The 19,566-nt window shown below is 62.5% G+C and overlaps 6 protein-coding genes across 6 annotated transcripts; 3 read left to right on the top strand and 3 right to left on the bottom strand.

Moving 5' to 3' along the window:
* Position 1: 1 nt before the first annotated feature.
* On the top strand, positions 2 to 3,145 carry RHTO_02258 (exosome complex exonuclease RRP6; the record flags this gene model as incomplete). Its single annotated transcript, XM_016415935.1, has 5 exons — positions 2 to 961; positions 1,028 to 1,132; positions 1,188 to 1,287; positions 1,346 to 1,436; positions 1,501 to 3,145. The coding sequence occupies 5 exons, from the start codon at positions 2 to 4 to the stop codon at positions 3,143 to 3,145; spliced, it is 2,901 nt and encodes a 966-aa protein (XP_016272056.1).
* A 187-nt stretch (positions 3,146 to 3,332) lies between these two features.
* On the bottom strand, positions 3,333 to 5,228 carry RHTO_02257 (adenylosuccinate synthetase; the record flags this gene model as incomplete). Its single annotated transcript, XM_016415934.1, has 5 exons — positions 3,333 to 3,767; positions 3,829 to 4,400; positions 4,458 to 4,553; positions 4,733 to 4,873; positions 5,165 to 5,228. 5 exons carry the CDS (start codon positions 5,226 to 5,228, stop codon positions 3,333 to 3,335), a joined length of 1,308 nt encoding a protein of 435 aa, XP_016272145.1.
* A 361-nt stretch (positions 5,229 to 5,589) lies between these two features.
* On the top strand, positions 5,590 to 8,307 carry RHTO_02256 (uncharacterized protein; the record flags this gene model as incomplete). The annotated part of the gene is made up of 2 exons (XM_016415933.1): positions 5,590 to 6,694; positions 6,749 to 8,307. The coding sequence occupies 2 exons, from the start codon at positions 5,590 to 5,592 to the stop codon at positions 8,305 to 8,307; spliced, it is 2,664 nt and encodes an 887-aa protein (XP_016271997.1).
* A 1,349-nt stretch (positions 8,308 to 9,656) lies between these two features.
* Positions 9,657 to 10,113, bottom strand: RHTO_02255 (cell cycle control protein, Cwf4; the record flags this gene model as incomplete). Its single annotated transcript, XM_016415932.1, has 3 exons — positions 9,657 to 9,737; positions 9,817 to 9,972; positions 10,060 to 10,113. 3 exons carry the CDS (start codon positions 10,111 to 10,113, stop codon positions 9,657 to 9,659), a joined length of 291 nt encoding a protein of 96 aa, XP_016272155.1.
* A 449-nt stretch (positions 10,114 to 10,562) lies between these two features.
* On the top strand, positions 10,563 to 11,216 carry RHTO_02254 (uncharacterized protein; the record flags this gene model as incomplete). The annotated part of the gene is made up of 4 exons (XM_016415931.1): positions 10,563 to 10,605; positions 10,659 to 10,717; positions 10,777 to 11,139; positions 11,193 to 11,216. 4 exons carry the CDS (start codon positions 10,563 to 10,565, stop codon positions 11,214 to 11,216), a joined length of 489 nt encoding a protein of 162 aa, XP_016272037.1.
* A 238-nt stretch (positions 11,217 to 11,454) lies between these two features.
* RHTO_02253 (cysteine-type endopeptidase, separase) lies at positions 11,455 to 19,059 on the bottom strand (the record flags this gene model as incomplete). Its single annotated transcript, XM_016415930.1, has 20 exons — positions 11,455 to 11,701; positions 11,759 to 11,923; positions 11,980 to 12,401; positions 12,455 to 12,724; positions 12,783 to 13,339; positions 13,405 to 13,662; positions 13,721 to 13,903; positions 13,959 to 14,128; positions 14,192 to 14,346; positions 14,406 to 14,630; positions 14,688 to 14,936; positions 14,996 to 15,146; positions 15,200 to 15,401; positions 15,456 to 15,560; positions 15,618 to 16,143; positions 16,207 to 16,686; positions 16,745 to 17,734; positions 17,793 to 18,097; positions 18,165 to 18,651; positions 18,706 to 19,059. The coding sequence occupies 20 exons, from the start codon at positions 19,057 to 19,059 to the stop codon at positions 11,455 to 11,457; spliced, it is 6,501 nt and encodes a 2,166-aa protein (XP_016272102.1).
* Positions 19,060 to 19,566: the final 507 nt, after the last annotated feature.

Raw genomic sequence — 19,566 nt, 5'->3', positions numbered from 1 at the left:
GATGGCAGACTCCATCACGCCACTGCTAGATGCCTTGCATCAGGCCCTCGTACCGCCAACCCGCGCCGCCGCTGCTCTTCCCGCCGCTAGCGACCTCCAGTTCGAACGGACACTCTCACGCAAGCTCGCACGCTCCTTGGACACCGAGTCGGAGCGGGTACTCTCACTCGCATCACGAGCGCTCAATTGGGCTAGCAGCGGGAACAATGCCGCAGGAGGAAAGGCGGCAGGAGCGGCGGATCCTGTTGACCCGGACTTGATCCGTGAAGGCGTCTACAACGGCGTGACGGAGCGCATCGAAGCGCTGCTCGAGCAGGCGGATGAGGGCGTCGAGAAGCATCTCGGGATTGGCAAGAATCGCAAGGGAGGGGTCGGGGCTGTTGGCGCCAAGTCGGCTCAGGAGATGGAAGAGCGTGAGCGGGCGAAGGCCAAGGTCGAGCGGTTGCCGGCGAGGCTTCTGCACGATGCGTTGCTCGAGAAGCCCCAGAAGCGCTTCACGGCGCGAACGAGGCTTCCCATCCCCAATGTCGACGACCACTCTGCCGACGGTTCGAGCGCAGTCCCGCTGTGGAAGCCCATATTGCGGCGAAAGGTGAACGCGTCGGCAGGGAAGGATGGCGAAGACGGCTGGCTCAAGGCGGAGCTGTACGAGCCGAAGAGCAACTTCACCCAGACGACCTCGACAAGCCCGCCGACCTACACTCGCTACGCCCACCCATACGCCTCCGAACTCGCCTCTCTCCGTCCTCCTGCGTCCTTCTTCGACAAGCCTCAGAAGCCGACACCACACCCTGCCGACAGCTTTACCAAGACGCCCTTTGAGTGGATCGGAGACGAGAAGGCGCTCGAGAAGATGATTGCGGAGATTCGGCAGGTCGGCGAGGAAGGCATGAAGGACCTCGCCATCGATCTCGAGCACCACGACTTCCGGACATGGAGCGGGATGACTTGCTTGATCCAGGTGCGTTCGCGTCTGCCTCCTTTAGGCGTTTCTTGAGGATCGCCAGTAACAGCCCTTCGTTCGCAGCTGAGTACGCGCAAGAAGGACTACATCATCGACGCGATCGACCCCGGCGTCCGCGAGAACCTCGAGAGCTTAAACGAGTTCTTCACGGATCCCGAGTGGATCAAGGTGCAGTTCTTGACCCTCTACCGCTTGAGCTCTTGCCTGACTCAAGCTCCCGCAGGTTCTGCACGGCGCCAAGTCGGACATCGTCTGGCTCCAGCGGGACTTTGGCCTCTACATCGTCGGATTGTTCGACACCTACCATGCGACGCACGTTCTCGGTGCGTCTGCTCAACTTGTCTCGCCTGTCAACTTCATGCTGATTCACGCTCTCTACAGGGTACGCGCAGCACAGCCTCGCATCGCTTCTCGACATGTATACCGACTTTGAGCCAGACAAGCGGTATCAGCTTGCGGACTGGCGAATCCGGTGCCTACAGCTATCCTTCTCATCTGTGAATGAGCGCTCTCTGACTCGAACCTACGCCCTGCAGACCTCTGCCGAAGGAGATGCTCCAGTACGCCCGCTCCGACACGCACTACCTTCTTGCCATCTACGACCACCTCCGCCTGGCCCTTCACGCCAAGGACGCCGCCTCAAAGGAGACGCCATCCCCTCTCGAAGACGTCTTCAACCGTTCCATCCCCGTCTCGGCCATCACCTTCTCCCTCCCTCCCTTCGATCACGAGACGGGCCACTTCGAGTCGGGCTTCCTCGTCCCTCTCGCTCGCCACGGCCAGCTCAAAGCCTACTCGACCGCTCTCGCCGTCCCGACGTTGCCGATCAAGACGGGCTGGGGACCAGGCGAGGCCAAGCTCGAGGTCTTGCGGGAGGTGACGCGGTGGAGGGAGAAGGTTGCGCGTGAGGAGGACGAGAGCACGCGATACGTGCTGAGTCTGCAAGGCGTGCTGCAGATCACCGAGACCGGAGCGGCTGGGCGAATCAAGGAGGGGAGGGACGTCATGCAGGTTCTGGGAGGTGCAAAGGGCGGAGTGAGCGAGGTCGTCAGGAGGCGCAAGGAGGACCTCGCGCAGCTAGTCAGGGAGACATTCGAAAAGGTGACCGGACGTGCGATCGATGGAGACGCAGAAGGCGACGTCGACATGGTCGGTGGCGCAGCCTCGCTCGCCGTCACCAACGCGCAGCTCAGCCTCCCGGCGCAGGAGCCCGCCGTCCGACCTGCGCAAGGTCTCTGGGGCGATGCGCCCGTCGCCTCGACCTCCTCGTCAGCCCCGCTTGTCCCCGTCGCCTCGAGCTCGAGCTTCTACGGCGCCGCCTCGACCACCTCTGCCGCTACGACTGGCATTTTCGCCTCGTCGAGCTCGTTCTTCGGGGCGTCTCAGGCGAAGAAGACCGCCTCGAAGGCGTCGAAGGGCAAGGGGCGTGCAGAGGAACAGGCTGAAGCGGTCAAGCGCGTCCACGACTCGCTCGTCCTCGGCGGCGGACTCGGTCAAAGCTTGCAGCCCAAGCTCGTCCCGGCGGCGCAGCCGGTCGAGGCAGACGTCGACATGGCCGACGGGGTGGACGATGACGCCGTCGTCGCCGAAGAGCCTGATCGCGGTCCGCCAGCCGCGCTTTCGGCCGACCACACTTACGTCCCACTCACCGGCCGCCTGCCCAAGCCCGACATCTCCGCCACGCTCGCCGCGTCAAAGACCGAGGGTCTCACGCCGCACGTCGCGCCGAAGGCGAAGGACTCGGACGTCATCGTCGTCTCGAGCCTGAAGGACAAGCCGAAGAAACGACGACGACAGGAGAGCCAGGCGGCCGTCTCTGCGCCCGCCGACGACCTTCCCGGCCTATCAAGCTCCGTTCCCGCCGTCGAGAACGCCCAGTCGCCGCCGCCCCAGCCACCCAAGGCGAAGAAGCCGAAGAAGGACAAGGCCCAGCGACCCGCGCCCGAGGCGATCGTCCCGCACGACTACTCTACCTCCCGCTCGATCCTCGATGCCGAACCTGTGCGCTCGACGGGCGCCGAGCGGCGAGAGCAGGACAAGCGGCAGCGGAAGAAGGAGGCCAAGGCGGAGAAGCTGTCGGGCACAAAGGGCTTCGAGATTGACGTTAGCGACTTCCGGAGGGCGCCGCGCGTTCAGAATGCGCCGAAGAAGGGGCAGAAGAGCCAGTCGTTCCAGAAGTAGCGTGTGTCTCTGCTCTGCAACATCCGCATGGCTCGGTCTCCAAACTCGCAGCGAGAGAGATATGAATCGGGCTTTTCTGGGTCTGCTGCGTCTGCGAGAGGACGTCTACAGCAATGTTGTGAGGGTCAAGGCGGTGGGAATCAGACAATCTAGAGGAAGGGAAAAGGGAGAGGGCGACTTCGTGCGCCTAGTTCTTCTTGCGGACGATCATGCTCTCGCGAGCAGGACCGGTGCCGATGTACTCGATCGGGACGCCGAGGAACTTCTCGATGTACTCGACGTACTCCTGGCACGCCTTGGGCAGGTCCTCCCAGCGCTTGACCTCCTGGATCGACTGCTTCCACCCGGGCAACTCGACGTACTGGACCTCGACGCGCGCGAGGGTGTCGAGGTCGGCGGGAAAGAAAGCGTCGAGGGGCTTGCCGTCGAGGTGGTACGCGACGCCGACTTGGATCGTCTCGAGGTCGTCGAGAACGTCGAGCTTGGTCAGGTTCAGCGAGGTGTAGCCGTTGATCAGGTTCGAGTACTTCATCACGACGAGGTCGAGCCAGCCGCATCGCCGGCGGCGGCCGGTCGTCGTGCCAAACTCGGCACCAACCTCCTGGAAGTGCTCGCCGATTTTCTGCGAGGCCGAGGCGAGTCAGCGCGCGGGAGGGGGCCGGGAGAGTGAGAGCGCAACGCACGTTGAGCTGCTCGGTCGGGAAGGGACCGGCGCCGACGCGGGTCGTGTACGCCTTGATGACACCGATCGTCTCGCCAATCGCGCGGGGAGGGAGACCCAAGCCCGTGCAGACGCCGCCGATGCCAGTCGCGCTCGACGTGACGTACGGGTACGTTCCGAAGTCAAGGTCGAGCATGAGCGCGTTGGCACCCTCGACGAGGATTCGCTTGTTGTTGGCGAGCGCGTTGTGGATGAAGGACGGGCCGTCAACGACGAAAGGCTCGAGACGCTTGGCAAGTTCCTTGTAGCGAAGGATCTCGCCCTCCGTGTCGTACTCGAAGTGTCCGTAGCGCTTGAAGCGGCCCTCGACGAGCTTGCGGAACTTGGCAGCGAACGCCTCCTCGTCAAAGAGGTGGTGGACGCGCAGGCCCGAACGGCTCGCCTTGGACGAGTAGGCGGGACCAATACCCTTCTTGGTCGTGCCGATACTCGAGCCGCCGAGCTCGACTTCCTTGAGGCCGTCGACGATCTGGTGGAAGTCGAAGACGAGGTGCGCCCGGTCCGACACGAAGAGGCGGCCGTCGCAGTTCAAGCCTGCGCGGGACTCCGTTAATACAATTCCTCTCGAGCTCGAAGGTCGGCCGAACGCACCCTTCGAGATCAAGGTGTCAAGCTCCTGGAAGAACGAAGGGACATGCACGACGACACCGTTGCCGATAAAAGCAGTACACTCCGGGTTGACGAGACCTGCAGGACATGATGCGCGGTCAGTATGTGACTGTCTATACTTCACCCTGCCTTCTTCGCTCGACAGAACACCCCTCGCAGCAGACGTCAAATTCCCGTCCAACACGTTCCGCGGCCCACCCGAGCGCAACGAGTGCTGCCCGCCAGTTCCAAGATCCACGAAAGACTCGCCAACTCACCACTCGGCAGCAAGTGAAAGTCGAACTTGGTCTTCTTGCCGTCGATGTTGGCGACGATCGTGTGTCCGGCATTGTTGCCTCCGGCGCAGCGCGCGCAGATGTCTGCGTTGGCCGCGAGGATGTCTACGAGTTTTCCCTTGCCTGTGAGAGCGGAACGAGCGGGTCGGGGTCAGCGAGGAGAGCGGTGCAAGCGGAGTTGATGAAGCTGGTCGGCAGGAAGGAGTGAGAGGCTGAATTGCGGCGACGGCGGCTCGAGAGGGGTCGTACGTGTGCGTCGAGCTCTCGAGAGCCCTGTTCTGCCATCCCGCACCATCTGCAACCACCCAGAGTCGATGCGAGCCTGCGAACGGTTGACTTGCCCTCCTGCAAAACGAGGGAGCGAGTGTGAGCAGATCCAGCGCTGTGGTCGCCGTTCAAAGGGCTGAGGGGTACGCACATCGCCCCACTGCGCCCCAAGTACTACGCTGGCCTTGCCAGGCGTTGCCGACAGAGCCATGGTGGGCTGGCGAAGTCCAACACCGTTCTCCTCCTTCGCCCGACGAGAGAGTCATTTCCCGCACTCGTCCAGGCGGGTCAAACGCTTCGCGTGTGCTACGTTTCGATCTTGCTCGTGATGTCAGTCCAATTCTCGCTGTCCCAGGTGAAGTGCTCGACGAGAATCCGATTTTCTCTCGACTCTCCTCCTCGCTCACCACACAGCTCACTGGGTGGGTGCTTTCCAAGCCTAGAAATGCTTTGAAGCAGTATCTTGACCGTACAACACGGCTCGACTGCACCTCGAGCTGTTCTCGGCTGATGACCTGCGGACTTAGCGCGTGCGCGTCCCCCTTCGCTCGCGCCATCCCACTCGCCACACGATGGACTGCTCGTGGGAGAGCTGGGACGGGTCCGTCATCTCGCTTAGGGACGCACAGTCCATCCACTCGTCCCAGCCTGCGTTCCCGCCGCCGCGCGACCGCACATTCACCGCTCGCTCGCTCGACGACTCCGATGAGGAACGACGCGCGATGGACGGCATGGGAGGGTCCGATGGCGGATTGCAGCGGCCAATAGAGGCTGTTGCTACGCCCGGAGACGCTCGCCAGCCGCTCAGCGAGTCTACGACGGCCGCTCATCATCCGACCCCCACCTCCACTCCTATCGCTCCTCCTCGCGACGCAGACACGCCAGCAGCGAATGAACTACAGCAACCACACCCACTCGCATCCTTCCTACTCGCTGAACACTCCCTCTCGCCCCCCGCTTCGCCAACGACGTCTGTCTCGTCCTTCCCAGGCTCGCGGACGCGCCTCTCGTCTGCCGCAGGAGAGGTTGGGACTCGGTCGCGCAGCGGTCGAGCAGGTCGAGCAAGAGGACATGGGAGGACGGGGAGTGTGAGTAGTACGGTCAGTACGGATGGGAGCGCGCACGAAGAGGGAGGAAGCAGCGAAGACGACCACCACGCAGGAGCGGCAGGACTCGTCATGCCCAGCCTGCACCTAGGTCGTCCCGCACTCTCGAACAGCTCGCGAGGAGCTACAGAGGAGCGGCCAGTCAAGCAGGCAAAGGTCCTCGTTCTCGGCAGGTCGGCAGACGAACGCAAGACGCTTGCAATGCTCGTCTCGAATGACGACGACCTGCAGCGCGTAACGAGCGGAGCATCTGTCGCCGGTGCGACCGACATGTCGTTTTCGTTCCTGTCGACAAAGCCGCCGAGTCGGCCTGCAGAGCGTTCGCGAACTCCACCCGCCGCTGCCGTCGATCCCTTCGAGCGGATTTCGTCGTCGCAGGGCTCGTATGTCGGCCTCTACCAGCCTACGGACAGTCTCGAAGGCGATGCTTTGCTCGCCGAACTAACCCGCCCGCTCGAGCGACTCGAAGCGAAACTCGACCGCGAGTACCCTTCGACGACGGGAATTTGCCAGCTCGTCGAGGCCGCTGGCTGCGGCGACTTTGAGGCGTGCCTCTACCTCTTCTCTGCGCGTAAGCTGCGCTCGATTCGCGTGAACGGACTGCGCTGACGAGTCGACCCTACAGCTCCGACTGCCTGCGAGATCGCCCGCGCCCGCCCAATTTCCCACCTCATCCCCCTCATCCCCGTCCTCATCCTCCCACCCTCGCCAACCGGCAAAGCACAACGCACGACTGCTCTCTCGCAAGCCGTACAGGATCAGCTCGATGGCGCAGGCGTCCGATGGGTTCCCGCTCGACAGTCGCCTCGAGGTCGTACGAGTGTCGGCGGTGCGCTGTACATGCTCCCGAGCGACTTGTTTGCTCGTCATGATGCGCAGCAGCTCGAGCACGACGCGCCAGACTCGTCTCCAACTTCGGAAGGCGGTCCTCCCTCATCCTCGTCGCTGTCCTCCTCGCAGGAACTCCTTCCTCCTTCTCGCCTCTCCTCCGCGCCGGCTTCGACAGCAGGCGAAGCAAGTGGCGCCCACTCGCTCGCCGCCTCCGCGCCCTCCTCAACGCGCTCCTCCGAGTCTCTCTCCTCCCGCTCCTCCTCGCACAGACGCTATCCCTACACCTCGCTCTTCTCCACCTCTGACGCGCTCTCCTCCTCACTCGCCGACCTAACGCGCCTGCAACGCCTCCTCCACGCGCCTTCTTCGCACGACTACCTGCGCAAAGAACGCGCGCGAGCGTTCGTAGAATGGCGTGAGGTGGAAGTTGCGGCGAGGGGCGTGAACGTGAGGGCTGTCGAGAGTTTGCCTGCGGAGTGGGGGGAGGAGGCGGTGAAATGGACGTCGGGAGAGGAGAGTGGTGAGGAAGGGGAGGGACGGAGGGGAGGGAAGAGGACGGAGTTGGAGTTCTCGAAGAGGGTGGCGGTGAGGAGGCAGGCTTTGTCGAGGCCAGTGACGGGTGCGACGTCGATTGCCGAGTCTGGGCTGAGCCCGGTCGACGACGACGGAGACGTCCTCGCTGCATCCGACGACGAAGACGCGCACGATTCGCCGCTCGCGGAACACCACGACTCGCTCGGCACGTCCTTCACGAACGAACCTCTCACGCCTCGCTGCGCCACGCGAGACTTGCCCGTCCCGCTGGCTTCGATCGCAACCGTCGTCCTCGGCGCCGAGACCTCGCCAACGGGAAGCGCTACCGACGAGGGCTATTTTCCTCGCTACTCTTCGCCTTCGCCCGCTTGCTCGCACGCACGGCCGCACCTCGACGACGTCCTCGAGTCATCTACTTCGTCGCTCCAGTCTTCGAACGCTTCCGGCGCCTCTATCCTCGTCCTCCCTTCCTCCGACCCATTCCATCTCCCGAGTCTCCTCCACCTCGTTGGCCTCAACCTTCGCCTCTCGGTCTTTGCACCCGCTCTCAGTCCGGCAACCTCGACCGGAAGCGCGAGGTCCGTCGAATCAGCCAGCGAAGACGATGCAGCCTCGAAGGGCGAGCAGGGGCGCGAGAAGCGCCAGGCTAGTCGCGGTGGATGGGGATGGCTGCGTACCACGGCTGTCCTGTCGCTCGTCTTTGCGGCCGGCATCGCCGTCGGGACGCAGATCGCGGCTGCTGTCGATGGAGGAGCAGGAGGAGGAGGACTCGGCGGGTCCGGCTGGGTCTGCGCGTCGACTTTTGCCAGGCGCGTCTGAGCCGGCACTTACTCTGTATCTGTACCCGCTTTCGTCACGCAGGATTCGCCTCTGCCTACATTTCTGTTGCTTGTATAGTCTTCCCTCTTCTTGCCCAATCGCGCCGTACTTCTTCGCTCGCCTGCAGATTTCCTCGGATCTCCACAATTGTCCACCAAGGTCCTCTCCTCAACGGCTTGCGGAAGGAGAATTTCCACAAGAGACCGCCTTGATCGTCTTCCACATATCTCAATCTACTGCCGCTCACTCCTGTGCTCCGTCCGTCAGTCCACTGCGGCGCTTCTACTGCTCCTCATGGACCTGGTCGCCTGAAGCACACGCAATGTCAGGAGAAAACGGAGAATGGAGTCGAAAATCTGCTGGCTTGGCCTTCGCAAGGCGATTTCACTCCCTGCGCTGAGCGCTGACAGCAGTCGTGGCAAGCTTCGTTGCGAGTCAATCAACTCCCTCAAGTCAGCGACTTTGCCTGGGGAGTCTGGCTGAACACCCTGGCGTCTCTCGCCTCCCGTCTACCCTCCCACCGCCTTTCGCCTCGAGCGGCCAAACTTCTCGCATTGCTGGCGCCGGGTTTGCAGGCCCTGAGGGATCAAGGTGGACTCGAGTTGCTGAGAAGTTTGTAGGTGTACCTCGCCGAGCTGGGTCACTGGTGCGAGCTTGTCTGAGCGGAAAGAGTCCCCTGAGGGGACAAACGGCCTACAGCAATCGCAGGGATGGACTTTGGGCACGCGCAGGACGTGTATGAAAGTGTCGGTGGAGAGTACAGCAAGCCGTGAGGTGCTTGAGCCTGTCCGAGGCGACGCCCTCCAGACATCACGCTCGAAAACGAGGTTGCACTTCAGACTGGGCGACCGGCGGGCGTGTATAGCAGCCTGGCTGAGCGATGTACGCAAGGACAAGGTCGCTCCGGTCAATGACAGGAATACGAGAACACGTCATTGAATACGAGAGAGCGCGAGATGGCTGCACTTTGCGCGAAAACCGAGCACACCCCCTTCGGCATGTCTTCAACGGGGCCGGATATCGGGCGACCGCCAGAAGAGCGAGGCCAAGAGCACGGAGAAGTAGGGCGATGTCCGCAAACGGCAGCATGAAAGGCGATCAATGAGCAAATTGTCCGCGAGGCGAGCGCCTCTTGCGGAGCAGCAGCAAGCAAGGCCCATAGCTGATTCAGCCGCAAAGGGTCACACCAAGCCACCTCAGCTTCGGGTGGTTTTCCCGCTAGGCAGCAGGGCCAAGCTGTGAGCAGAGCCGAGGTGCTGGCGGGTTCGACACCAAGCACGCGTCCGAAGACGAATCGTGACTTGCGGCAAGCGGACGCAAGGTCAGCTAGTCGCCTCTGGCAAACGTCTTCAAACGTCATGCATGTGTGCGCACCTCGGGAACTCGTTCTGGCTTGCCTCCCAGTTCGCATACTTGACCCACGCCTGGATCTGCGACCGGGAAAGGTGTGTCAGTCACGACTCGTGTCAAAGCTGTTCACGCCCGCTCTCAAATGAGAAGTACACGCACGTTGGTTCGTGTCCGCCGGATGACCTCCTCAAACTCCTGCCGCTCCCTCGCCCGGTAACCGTGCAACTCCTCAAAGTCTTCGATGCGCTGCTTCGGCTTCGGCGCGGCCTTCTCCTGGAAGTCAGCAGCTTCGCGGAGGAGTTGCTCGGCCGTGATCTGTCGGAGCGAGAGGCGAGCGACCGAGGATGCGAGGACGAGGGGTCAGTCGGGGTGCGGCAAAAGCGCGTCGAGGGAAGCACGCACCTGGACAGCGGCCGAAGCCCTTCTCTCAACCCTTCCTGCGCCCTCTCGAGACATCTTGGGCCGTGCTCGTCGAGTGTTGACGGGTCGAGATGAGTGGGGTCGACGGAGGGAGATGAGAAGCGAGAGAGGGAGAACGGGAGTCGGCGGGGCTTCGAAGGGTGATACACCGGGTTCCTAGCAGTAGCTCGAGCCTGCAGCAGCCTCAGATCAAGCGGCGAGCGTGTGTTGGTGGAGGGTGACCTCGTCCTCCTCGTCGAAGGAGGGTTGGCCAACGACCACATCGCTCAGTTGCTCTGGACAGCTTCTGTGCTTCGCCACATCACTGCATGCTATCTTCACTGCACTGGCGATCCCGCCACTACACCCGTTCCGCATTCTAGCCCTGCATCGACCCTCCTCCCTTACCCCCTCTCTCGCGCCTCATCCTCGCCGCCGCTCGACTTGACATGCTTCGCAGCGTCTGCATAAGCTTAACGGCCTCCGCCAGAGTCGGATGGGCGCCGATGCGCCGCCTGGTGACCGTCGCTCCTCTGCCGGGTGCGTCCGGTGCGTTAGCTCTGTTCCCACCGCTTACGCTTTCGCTGAGTATTTATCTTCAGAGGCCGGCAAGAGCGCCAACTCGACCAGATATTCCGCCTACACGCCCTACGCAGACGAGGTGTGCAATGAGGCCGGTTTCTCGCTTTCTTGGCTCGTGATGACCGGGGTTCTTCGCAGGAATTGACGGCAAGTATCAAGGCCGAGCACCTGCAACCCGAGCTTGAATCTCTCTTCTTCAAGTACTACGAGGTCAAGCCGCCCTACTACGTCCCGCCGCCGCCTTTCTCGTTCGATCCGTCGGTGGGTCCACCCGAGGTCGTGGGAGAGCCGACCATCGAGGAGAAGCAGGAGAGAGAGACATACCGAGGTTGGCTGGATGTTGAGCGCCGCGCGCGTCTCATCAAGATGATGGAGGAGGGGGAGGAGCTGGCTCAGCAACACAGCATGCGAGTGAGGGAGAAGGAACAGCGAGAGCTGGAGCGGCTTTTGGGGTTCCCACAAGACGCTGAGCATTGGGCCAAGCTTTCAGCAGAATTGGAGGTACGGCATCGGCGATGGCCGACGATGGTTGAGCTGACGAGCCTCCCTCGCAGTCCCTGGATGGTTCGCCTCATTGAAAGTTGGTCGCCGGTGTTGGGATTATTTCGCCATTCCTTAGCTTCTGCACCGTTTCGCTGCGGCGCGATTGGTGCGGTCCGCAGGGCGTCGGTCTGTAGACTTCAGTTGTTCGGACACGGTTGGCAGCAGTTCTCGAGAGCAATTCTCCCCGCCGAGTGATCCCTACGACAAACGGCGTTGCAAGTGCTGATACAACAAGCGATAGATAAGAGATGCGATGCGAGCTGGCAAGAACGTCTACACTTGCGATTGCGAGAGGGCGAAGCGGACGGGGATGCCGTAGACGACGGGCGCTGCGCCGTTCAGATAGCGGAGGTTGCAGACGACGCGAGATTGGGCGACGGCGGCGGTGAGTGAGAGTGGCGGAGAAGGAGGAGGAGAGGCAGTCTCGGGCTCGGCGATACCAGTCTTGCGGAAGACGGAGAAGGCGAACTTGTCGATGTCCTTGTCCGTGACGTCCCAGAGGTTGGCGACGAGCGAAGGGCTGCGGTGCTGAACATCAGTATCTGCCTCCAGCTCGACCGGGACTGGCAGCACGCACCACCCGCCGACCATGTAGTGGTAAGGCGTGCCGACCGGGTCGAAGTCACCCTGGTCCTTGAGCATCCCGGACGAGCAACCCCAGAGCATCGTGACGGCGCAGCGAGGTAGTTGACGGATGGTCTGCGAGCGGATATACTGCTCGGCGCCACCGTGGCCGAAGAAGCTGGAGTGGAGGGCGGGTGAGCGGGGAAGCCGAGGTGCGGAGGGAGGAGGACGCACAGGAAGAGCTCTGTCCTTGTCAGACTCTGCTTCACCTCTTCCTCGAGCGGCGTCCGCGCGACGACGCCAGTCCAGCCGTGCTTGTCGGCCTGCTCGCGGAGCCAAGGCTCGAAGGTCTGCTGCGTGTTCTTGAGGTCGCCGCCAGGGTTGATGAGGTAAGAGGTGCGGGCGTGGTCGACGACAAAGTCGTGCGGCGTTCCTGGCGCGCGATCTGCGGCGAGGTCGAGGCGATCGCGGAGGAAGGAGAGGGAAGGCAGGCGACTGATGGAACGGCCGCGGAGACAAGGTAGCGACTCCCACGGGATCGCTTGCAGTCGCTTGTCGAGGATGAGGAAGGTGTGCTCGTCGGGCGACGCCTTGCTCTTCGGGGCCGACTTGGTTCCGTGCAGCTCTTCGAGCGCTTCGCGCAAGTCGACAACGACCTGGACGAGAGGGTTAGCCGGAGCACGAACTCGAAGGAAGCAATGCGGCGCACTTGATCGACGTCGGTCTCGTCCGAAGCGAGAGGTACACCGCTGAACTGGAACGACTCGGCCATGTAGTAGAACATGTCCTCGAGGTCCTCTTCGCGAGATGTGGCAGGAAGAGCGGCGAGGCATTCGAGGATGGCATCGTCGAGCTTGAAGCGAGTCGCACGTTGGTCTCCTGCGGCGCGAACGATGCTGCGCTTCAAGATGCGCTCGATGCGAGTCCGGAAACTCGCAAAGGCTTCGCCACTGTGCAGCCTCGCATCGTAGAAGACGCTCTGCGGACGTGGCAACCATCAGCCACGGCACCCAAATCGATTGACAGCCGTTGTTCACCTTGAACGCCCCGAGCCAGGCATCCTCGACCGTCTGCAGCAAGTTGCCTAGCCGCTGATCGAGCTCCTTTCGCTCCGCCCACCACGCTGCCCTCTGCTCTTTTCCGTCAACGAGCTTGGCGTTTTGCGCGCCGGAGTTGTTCCGCTCGATAATGTCCTGAAGCTCATTCATGGCGACGTCGAATGTAAAGGCATCCTCTTCTTCGCCCTCGCGGCGTGCGAGGCGATCGAGCGGCAGCTTGAAGACAATCGGCTCGTCGGTGTGTCGGTGGCGCGAGATGATGAGGGCGTCGTGTTCCGGCGTCAGATGCAAGGTCAGAACAGACCAGGCCGGCGAAAGAAGGGTGGAGATGGATTGTTCCGTCAGGATGGGCTCGGCAGCTTCGAAGCGGTACCGGTCGCGGGCCTTGAGCAAGTGCTCGTCGATGTCTTCCGAGGTAGGGACAGGCGCGAGGTCGAGCGAAGGCCAAGTCATGTCGTCGCGGCGGATCGCTCGGTCGAGTCTTTGCTCGACAGCTTCGGCCATTTCGCGCCGAAGGCTGACAGCGACTCCCAGGTCTGCGAGAAGGCATAGATAGGTTAGCTAGAGGGATGAGACCAAACTGGATGCCGGCGGGCCTGACCGAGGAGGTGTGCGATGGTTGCGGTCGAACGCTTCGTCGACTTCCCGACGCTGGCCTGCATTGCTCGGACGGAGGCTGACAGGAGCGAGAGCTCGCGGACCTTCTTGGCGGATGCGCGAGAGACGCTGAAGTTGACGGCGCGGGCAAGCAGGTTGTCGATATCCTTGACGATGTTGACAACCGTCGGTCCAGTGCGCGGCGTACCGACCTTCGGTGCCGCGCCGGCGGCTGAGATTCCGAATACGGGGAGCGATAGCACTGCGAAACGCAAGATCAGCAACTTGAGCCAAAGTCGCAGACTGCGAATGAGACCCACCCGAGTCCGGGAGCATGCCGAGGACCGGGTCGGAGCTACACCGCGCGAGCAGCTCGCGCAGCTTGAGCGCAACGACCAGACGGAGCTCGTCTGCCTTCTCCTCCTCGAGGGAAGCGAGGCGGGCAATGCGACGTAGCAGGCGTGTGACCTCGTCGTTCTGGCTCTGCGGCGCGAGAAGATGCGCTGCGAAGCCGAGGCGTCAGGGCTGTCCCCTTGACAAGGGCATGGTCAGGCTTACCTTGCATCCGGAGTAGGCGACCCTGCACTGCAGGGAGTACCCAGTCTCCTGCGGGACTGACTCTCGACGCGATAGGCGATGGCGAGAGGTGTGCGAAGTGGACGGAGGGTCCTGAGACGCGGCGCCGACCCGCCGACCCGTTCTGAACGGGCGTGTGATGCTTCACTGGCCTGTTTTGGGAGCAAGCGTCAGCGTTTTGACCGCAAGTGCGGCAGAAGCGAAAGGGCACGCACGATTGACCGGCGTCACCATCGCTCGCCGACGCAATGAAGGTGTCGAGGACGCGATTCGCGTTGAGATAGAGCTCCTGTGCTTCCCGATGCATGTTCTCGCGGAGATGGAGGTCGCCTTGAAGCCGCAAGAGCTCGGCTGCCTCGGGTGTTGACGCCTGCGTCAACGCATCGCGACGTCAGTCACCACTCTCGAGCGGCGTGCTGGGAAACGCACCGAGCGCAGCAATTGGGAGATGCGGTTGAGATCGGCAGCTGCCTCAGCCTGCCTGCCCCATTGTAGCCGGACGTCGGCTCGCAAGAGAAGCGCCCGAGCCATTCCGTTGGCGGATCCGACGTCTTCGGCAAGGTCGATCGCTTGCTGTGCGAAGTAGTCGGCGGATTTCGGGGTGCCGCGGACGAAGTGTACGACGGCGACGCGCTCGATAGTTGCGAGGAGGAGCTGTAGGGCGAATACGTGAGCGAGGGAGCCAGTTTACGTTCCGATAACAGAACGTACTTCAAGAAGCCGCCAGGAGAGACCGGCATGGAAACCGCTGAGAATTGTCGTGCTGGTCTTGCGTTCGTTGATAAGTGGAGCATCGGCGAGCGGCGTGACGTGGTCCGACAAGGGCGCGGTGAAGGTGGACTCGGGGGCGGACGGTGTTGCCGGCTTCGGCGAGGACGCGAGTCGAGAGAGGTTGTTCACGGCGCGTGTGGCGAGCCGCATCGCCTGGATAGCCGGCGGGAGTGCTCGGCTGAGCTCGCCCTGCGGAATGAAACGATCAGCGAGCTAGTCAGATACGCTTTAGTAATGAGGAGACTCGCCTTGCGCTGCAGCAGGTAAGAGCAAGTGATCGCAGCCATACTGGCGCGCTGGAGCAGCAAAGTCCGTTCGACAACTCGGGCCGTCGCCGACGCTGGCGTTGCGCTGGCGAGCTCGTCGGCGAGCGAAAGAGCCGCTTCGTAGGCTTGTGCACTGCAGAAGCAGCGTCAGCGGACTGGTCTCCATCTACCGCAAGCGAGACTTGCCTTCGGTCGTGATTGCCCAACGTCGCGAGGTACTCGGCGTCGACGAGCAAGTACGAGACTTGAGCATCGACAGTGACAGGCTGCTCGTCCTTGGCGGCGCTTTGTAGGCGACTTTCTGCTTGCGCGAGGACGAGTCCCGCTCGAGACGTCTTGCCGAGGCGAAGGTATTCCCGCGCGAGGGCAGTCGATGCGATCACGTAGGCTGCTCGAACGGACGGTCAGTAGAAGTTGGCGAAGTCGAAATCTCGTGCCTCACCGGTACCACCCTCGTCAAGCCTCTCTGCAAGTTGCCGCAGGAATTTGAGGTATCCGATCTTGAGCAGAGCTTGTCCAAGAACGCCGAGTAAAGAGGTCATCGATTCTGCGCAGCCAGGTGTGAGATTTAGGGACCTGCATCTGTCTATGAACCAGTACTCACCGAAGCTCTTGAAGACGCTGTCGGCGCCGTCGAAACCGACAACGTTGTCAACACCGCGCGGGACGAGCTTCTTCGGCGCGGGCGTGCGCGTGGACTCGCGCAGATCCGCCGCCACGCTCGTTCTCCGCGGCGGAGTGACCTGCGGCGATGTTGACGCTGGTGCTGCACCTCGTCCAGACCGACCGAGGCGAGAACGGGCGGGCGTGGCTGCCGAAGCCGCTATGCGAGCGGGGCGACGCCGTATTGGAGCTGGCGTGGGTTGAGGCGGACTCGCAGGCTTCGCCGGGGAAGCTGCCGCTTGCCGCGGAAGGAGAGGCGAGGTCGAGGGCCGGTGTGTTGCGCACTTCGAGTCGCTGTCCAGCACGCCGTGGAGAAGCTGCAATGCTTGACGAGCCTCCGAGGCGATGGCATCGCTGGTGTCGGCGGATGCGGTTCGAATCGCTTGGAGCCGAAAAGCGAGATACAGGTGCGAGAGGGCGTTGTACTGAGCGGCAAACGGTCGAAGTGCACCGTCTTCTTGAAGATCCTGCGTGGGCACAGGATGACAGGTCAGCAGGATAGCAAATACAGTATCGGCGAAGCTCCGCACCTCTTTCCCGCAGAGGTCCGCAATCTCGTCCGCCAGCGCGCGCGCATGAGCCTCCGAATCCTGTTGCCATCCGGCGCACGACTGCTGAAGACTCTTGACGAGGACGCGCGCGCGCCTGACCGGCGTCTCGTCGGCATGATAGATGGCGAGTAGCTGTTCGAGGAGGGCAGCGGCGGCAGCGCGACCTTCCTGCGACTCGGTCTGCGCTTCGAGTACCGCCAACTGCATCTCCAGCAAGACACCTCGCACGTCCTGCGATGATGTCGGCAAAAGAGTAGGGGTGGAGCCGAGCGGGATGAGGGCGGGCTGCAGGAGGAGATCGAAGGCGCCAAGGCGAGTGAGGCGTTCGACCTGCTTGTACAGCGAGTGGTGCGTCGAGAGAATCTCGCTGAGAGGCTGTTGACCGGCCGCGGTGGCGATAGTCGCCAAGACAGCGGAAGGCTGTGCGTGGACGGCGGCGACATACGCATCGTAGGCAGCCTGCAGGAAGGGACGCCCGTCAGCTCAGATGGGAAGGGAGAGCTACCGAAGGACGCACTCGCTTGTCACCCATGGCATAGCGTGTCATCGCGAGCAGCTCCCACGGTCGGCTCATCAATCGCTCGAAGTCCTGCAGCGCCTCTCTCAATTCCTTCTCCTCCTTGCCGTTCTCGCCGGAATCAAGCTTGAGCTTGTCAAGCTGACTCGACAGCTCATCATGGTCGTATCCGCTGCTTGATGGTAGCGGGCCGTCGCGCCGCGCTTGGTCGAGGACCTTCGCGCTCAAGTCGCAAGCACGCTGAACGAAGTTGACGGCGAGTTCTGGTCGACCAGCGTTGAAGAGCGTTCCGCCGATGTTGTAGAAAGCCGAAGTGAGGGTACGGACGGAATAATGGAGGTCGAGAGCGAGAGTGGTGGAGGGCGAAAAGCCGACGAGTGGCAGGCAGCGTTCGAGGAAGGCGAGGCATGGCGAGGCGGTCGAACGGTCGTCGACGATGAGGGCGGAGTAGGCGAGGAGGAGGAGAGTGTCGACAGTCGTCGCGGCGAGGTAGGACCGGTTCTTGCCCTCGACCGCATTCGCCGCCAGGATTTGCTCGGCGTGATGAGCAAACCGATCGAGCGCGACCCTAGCGAGCCCTGTGACCTCGTCAGCTGGAGGTGCAGCCACGGTCGCTGGCGTCAAAAGCTGATCCATCCTCTTGCCCGACTTGACGTGCTTGGCGAAGACGTATCGAAGCCGGTCGACGGTCTTGTCAATCTTCGACTTCGAGTCGTTCGATGGCGCACGTCCTCCCTCGGCGGTGGTGCCACATCGCAACTTGGTCAGGACCGGCAGAAGTCCGCTCAACCTCCGCATCTGGTCGACAACGCCTCGATCATCCGCACCCGACGTCTTGACCCAGATGTCGAAGACGGAGAGGACGCTGGCGAGTTTCGCGCAGATTTGGGAGCTGAGGAGGTCAGGATGGACGTCCGTAGGGCTGGCCGAAGAACGGTTGTCGGCGCCAAGCAGAGTCGAGATGCGCTCGACAAAGGCGAGGTCATCGGCCTGCACAAAGCAGACTCGTCAGCGACAAAGTAGCGACCGCGGGAAAGCGGATACGCACTCGTCTTGCGATGTGCAGAACCACCTCACACAGCTCCCGCCACTTCGCCCCGCCGTTCTTCCCAACCTCCAACAAGCCTCGCCGTTCCAGCTCGCCAACGATGCTCTCGAACGCCTCCTTGACGCCCTCGCCTATCCGCACCTCGGTATAGCCTGCCTGCTCGGCGGCGCGACCGTAAAGAAGGACGGTCTTGCGGACTTGGTCGTAGAAGGCGGATAGCTTGTCGGGATTGGAGGAAGAGAGGGCGGAAGTGGACGAGTAGAACATAAGCGCGTGGGTGCGGACGATTAGTAGGTCGTCGGGGACTGCGAATACATGACGGGTTAGCAAAGCGAATGGTGCGACGGAGGAAAAGCGCTAAGCTTGACTGACCTGCAGAAACATCGAGCCCTGTGCACCCCTTCGTAACCGTACCGAACATGCTCGTCATCATCGCGTCGAGCCGCTTGATAAGCTGTTCTTTCTCCGGCTCGTCCTCAACCCATCGATCAAGCGCTCGACGCCAATCCAGCGGCCCGCCTGTCCCTTTCTGCAAGACTTCCGCCAGCTTCGCCAGCTTGTCCTCCGGCGATCCAGCGTCTTCCTCGTCCGAGCGGAAGAGACATGCGAGGAGGTATTGCTGCGATGCAAGGACAAGGGGGGCGAGGTCGGCGAAAGACGGGCGGGCGGACGACCGATTCAGGGTTTCTTCGAGCGAGGTCGGGGCAAAAAAGGCGTCAGAAGGTAGAGGGAAGAGCAGTGTGTCGGCGAAAGAGGCGAGTGATGCAGAAGGGGACGGTGTTGTGCGGGACGAGGAGGAGGTCCACCAGGACAGCAGACTGGCGCGCATGGCGGCCAACTCGACGACCGCCGGGCGGTACTGCGAGCAGGGGAATGAGCGGAGGAACGCTGCAATGACGCGGTAACGACGCACCATCTCCATCTCTACGAGGTTTGCGACGATACTGCCGGCCGCCCTCTCGACGTCGACCTTCTTCTTGCCGAGTACTCCGTCTACCGCGAGTGTCCGAAGCTCCTTCAAAGCTCGACTGCAGTCTCTCACTGCCTGCGTCGCCTTTGTCAACGTCGCGGAGCGCGCTGCGGTCGTGCGAAGCGAAGAAGTCGAAGATGTCGCGCGAAGGGAGGTGGCGGATCCTGGTCGTGTCGCGGATGCGGTTGGCGTAGCGCCCGACGATGCTGCAGTCGGTGGGCCGCTCGACGACTTTGCACGGAAGCCAGCTTTATTCAGGCCTGACAGCGTCGCCAGCGCCGCATTGACAACCTTCATCGCTTCTTTCGCCCGCTCCGTGGAGCTTGCAGCCGTTTCTCCCCGCTCCTCCTCCTCGTTCCGCGTCATCGTGCGAGGCAGACCGGATCGTGGCTTCGTAGAGCCTGTTCCTTCGTCTCGAGATGTTGAGGGAACGCGGTTCTGCGCGGTCGAGCGGCCCAAGGGTGCAAGTTTCGCGGTCGGCCGTTTCGTCGCTGCGACATCCTGAGTCTTCGCCGCCACTGTGCGCCTCGTACGGGGCGCAGGAGCCGATACATCGAGAGATGTGAGGTCGTCCGCGAGTTGATCAACAGACGGCACTGCTGGCTTCGCACGAGCAGAAGCCACCGCCCTGGTCTTGACAGGCGCCGCTGGTGGCCTTCGAGAGGCCATTGAGACAGTCAGTCCAGCAAAATGAGCGTGCGAGCGAGAGTAGCGGTCCTGGTCGAAGAGCAACCCTCTCTTGAGACGCGACGCTGACCTCGCTGCCCGCTGAATACGCGCAGGCTGGCTCGCCTGCTCAGACTG

The sequence above is a fragment of the Rhodotorula toruloides genome (assembly GCF_000320785.1).
Source record: "Rhodotorula toruloides NP11 unplaced genomic scaffold Scaffold17, whole genome shotgun sequence".
Classification (NCBI taxonomy): domain Eukaryota; kingdom Fungi; phylum Basidiomycota; class Microbotryomycetes; order Sporidiobolales; family Sporidiobolaceae; genus Rhodotorula; species Rhodotorula toruloides.
Note: the sequence above shows the minus strand (reverse complement) of the source record. Positions and strands in the feature narration are given on the sequence as shown.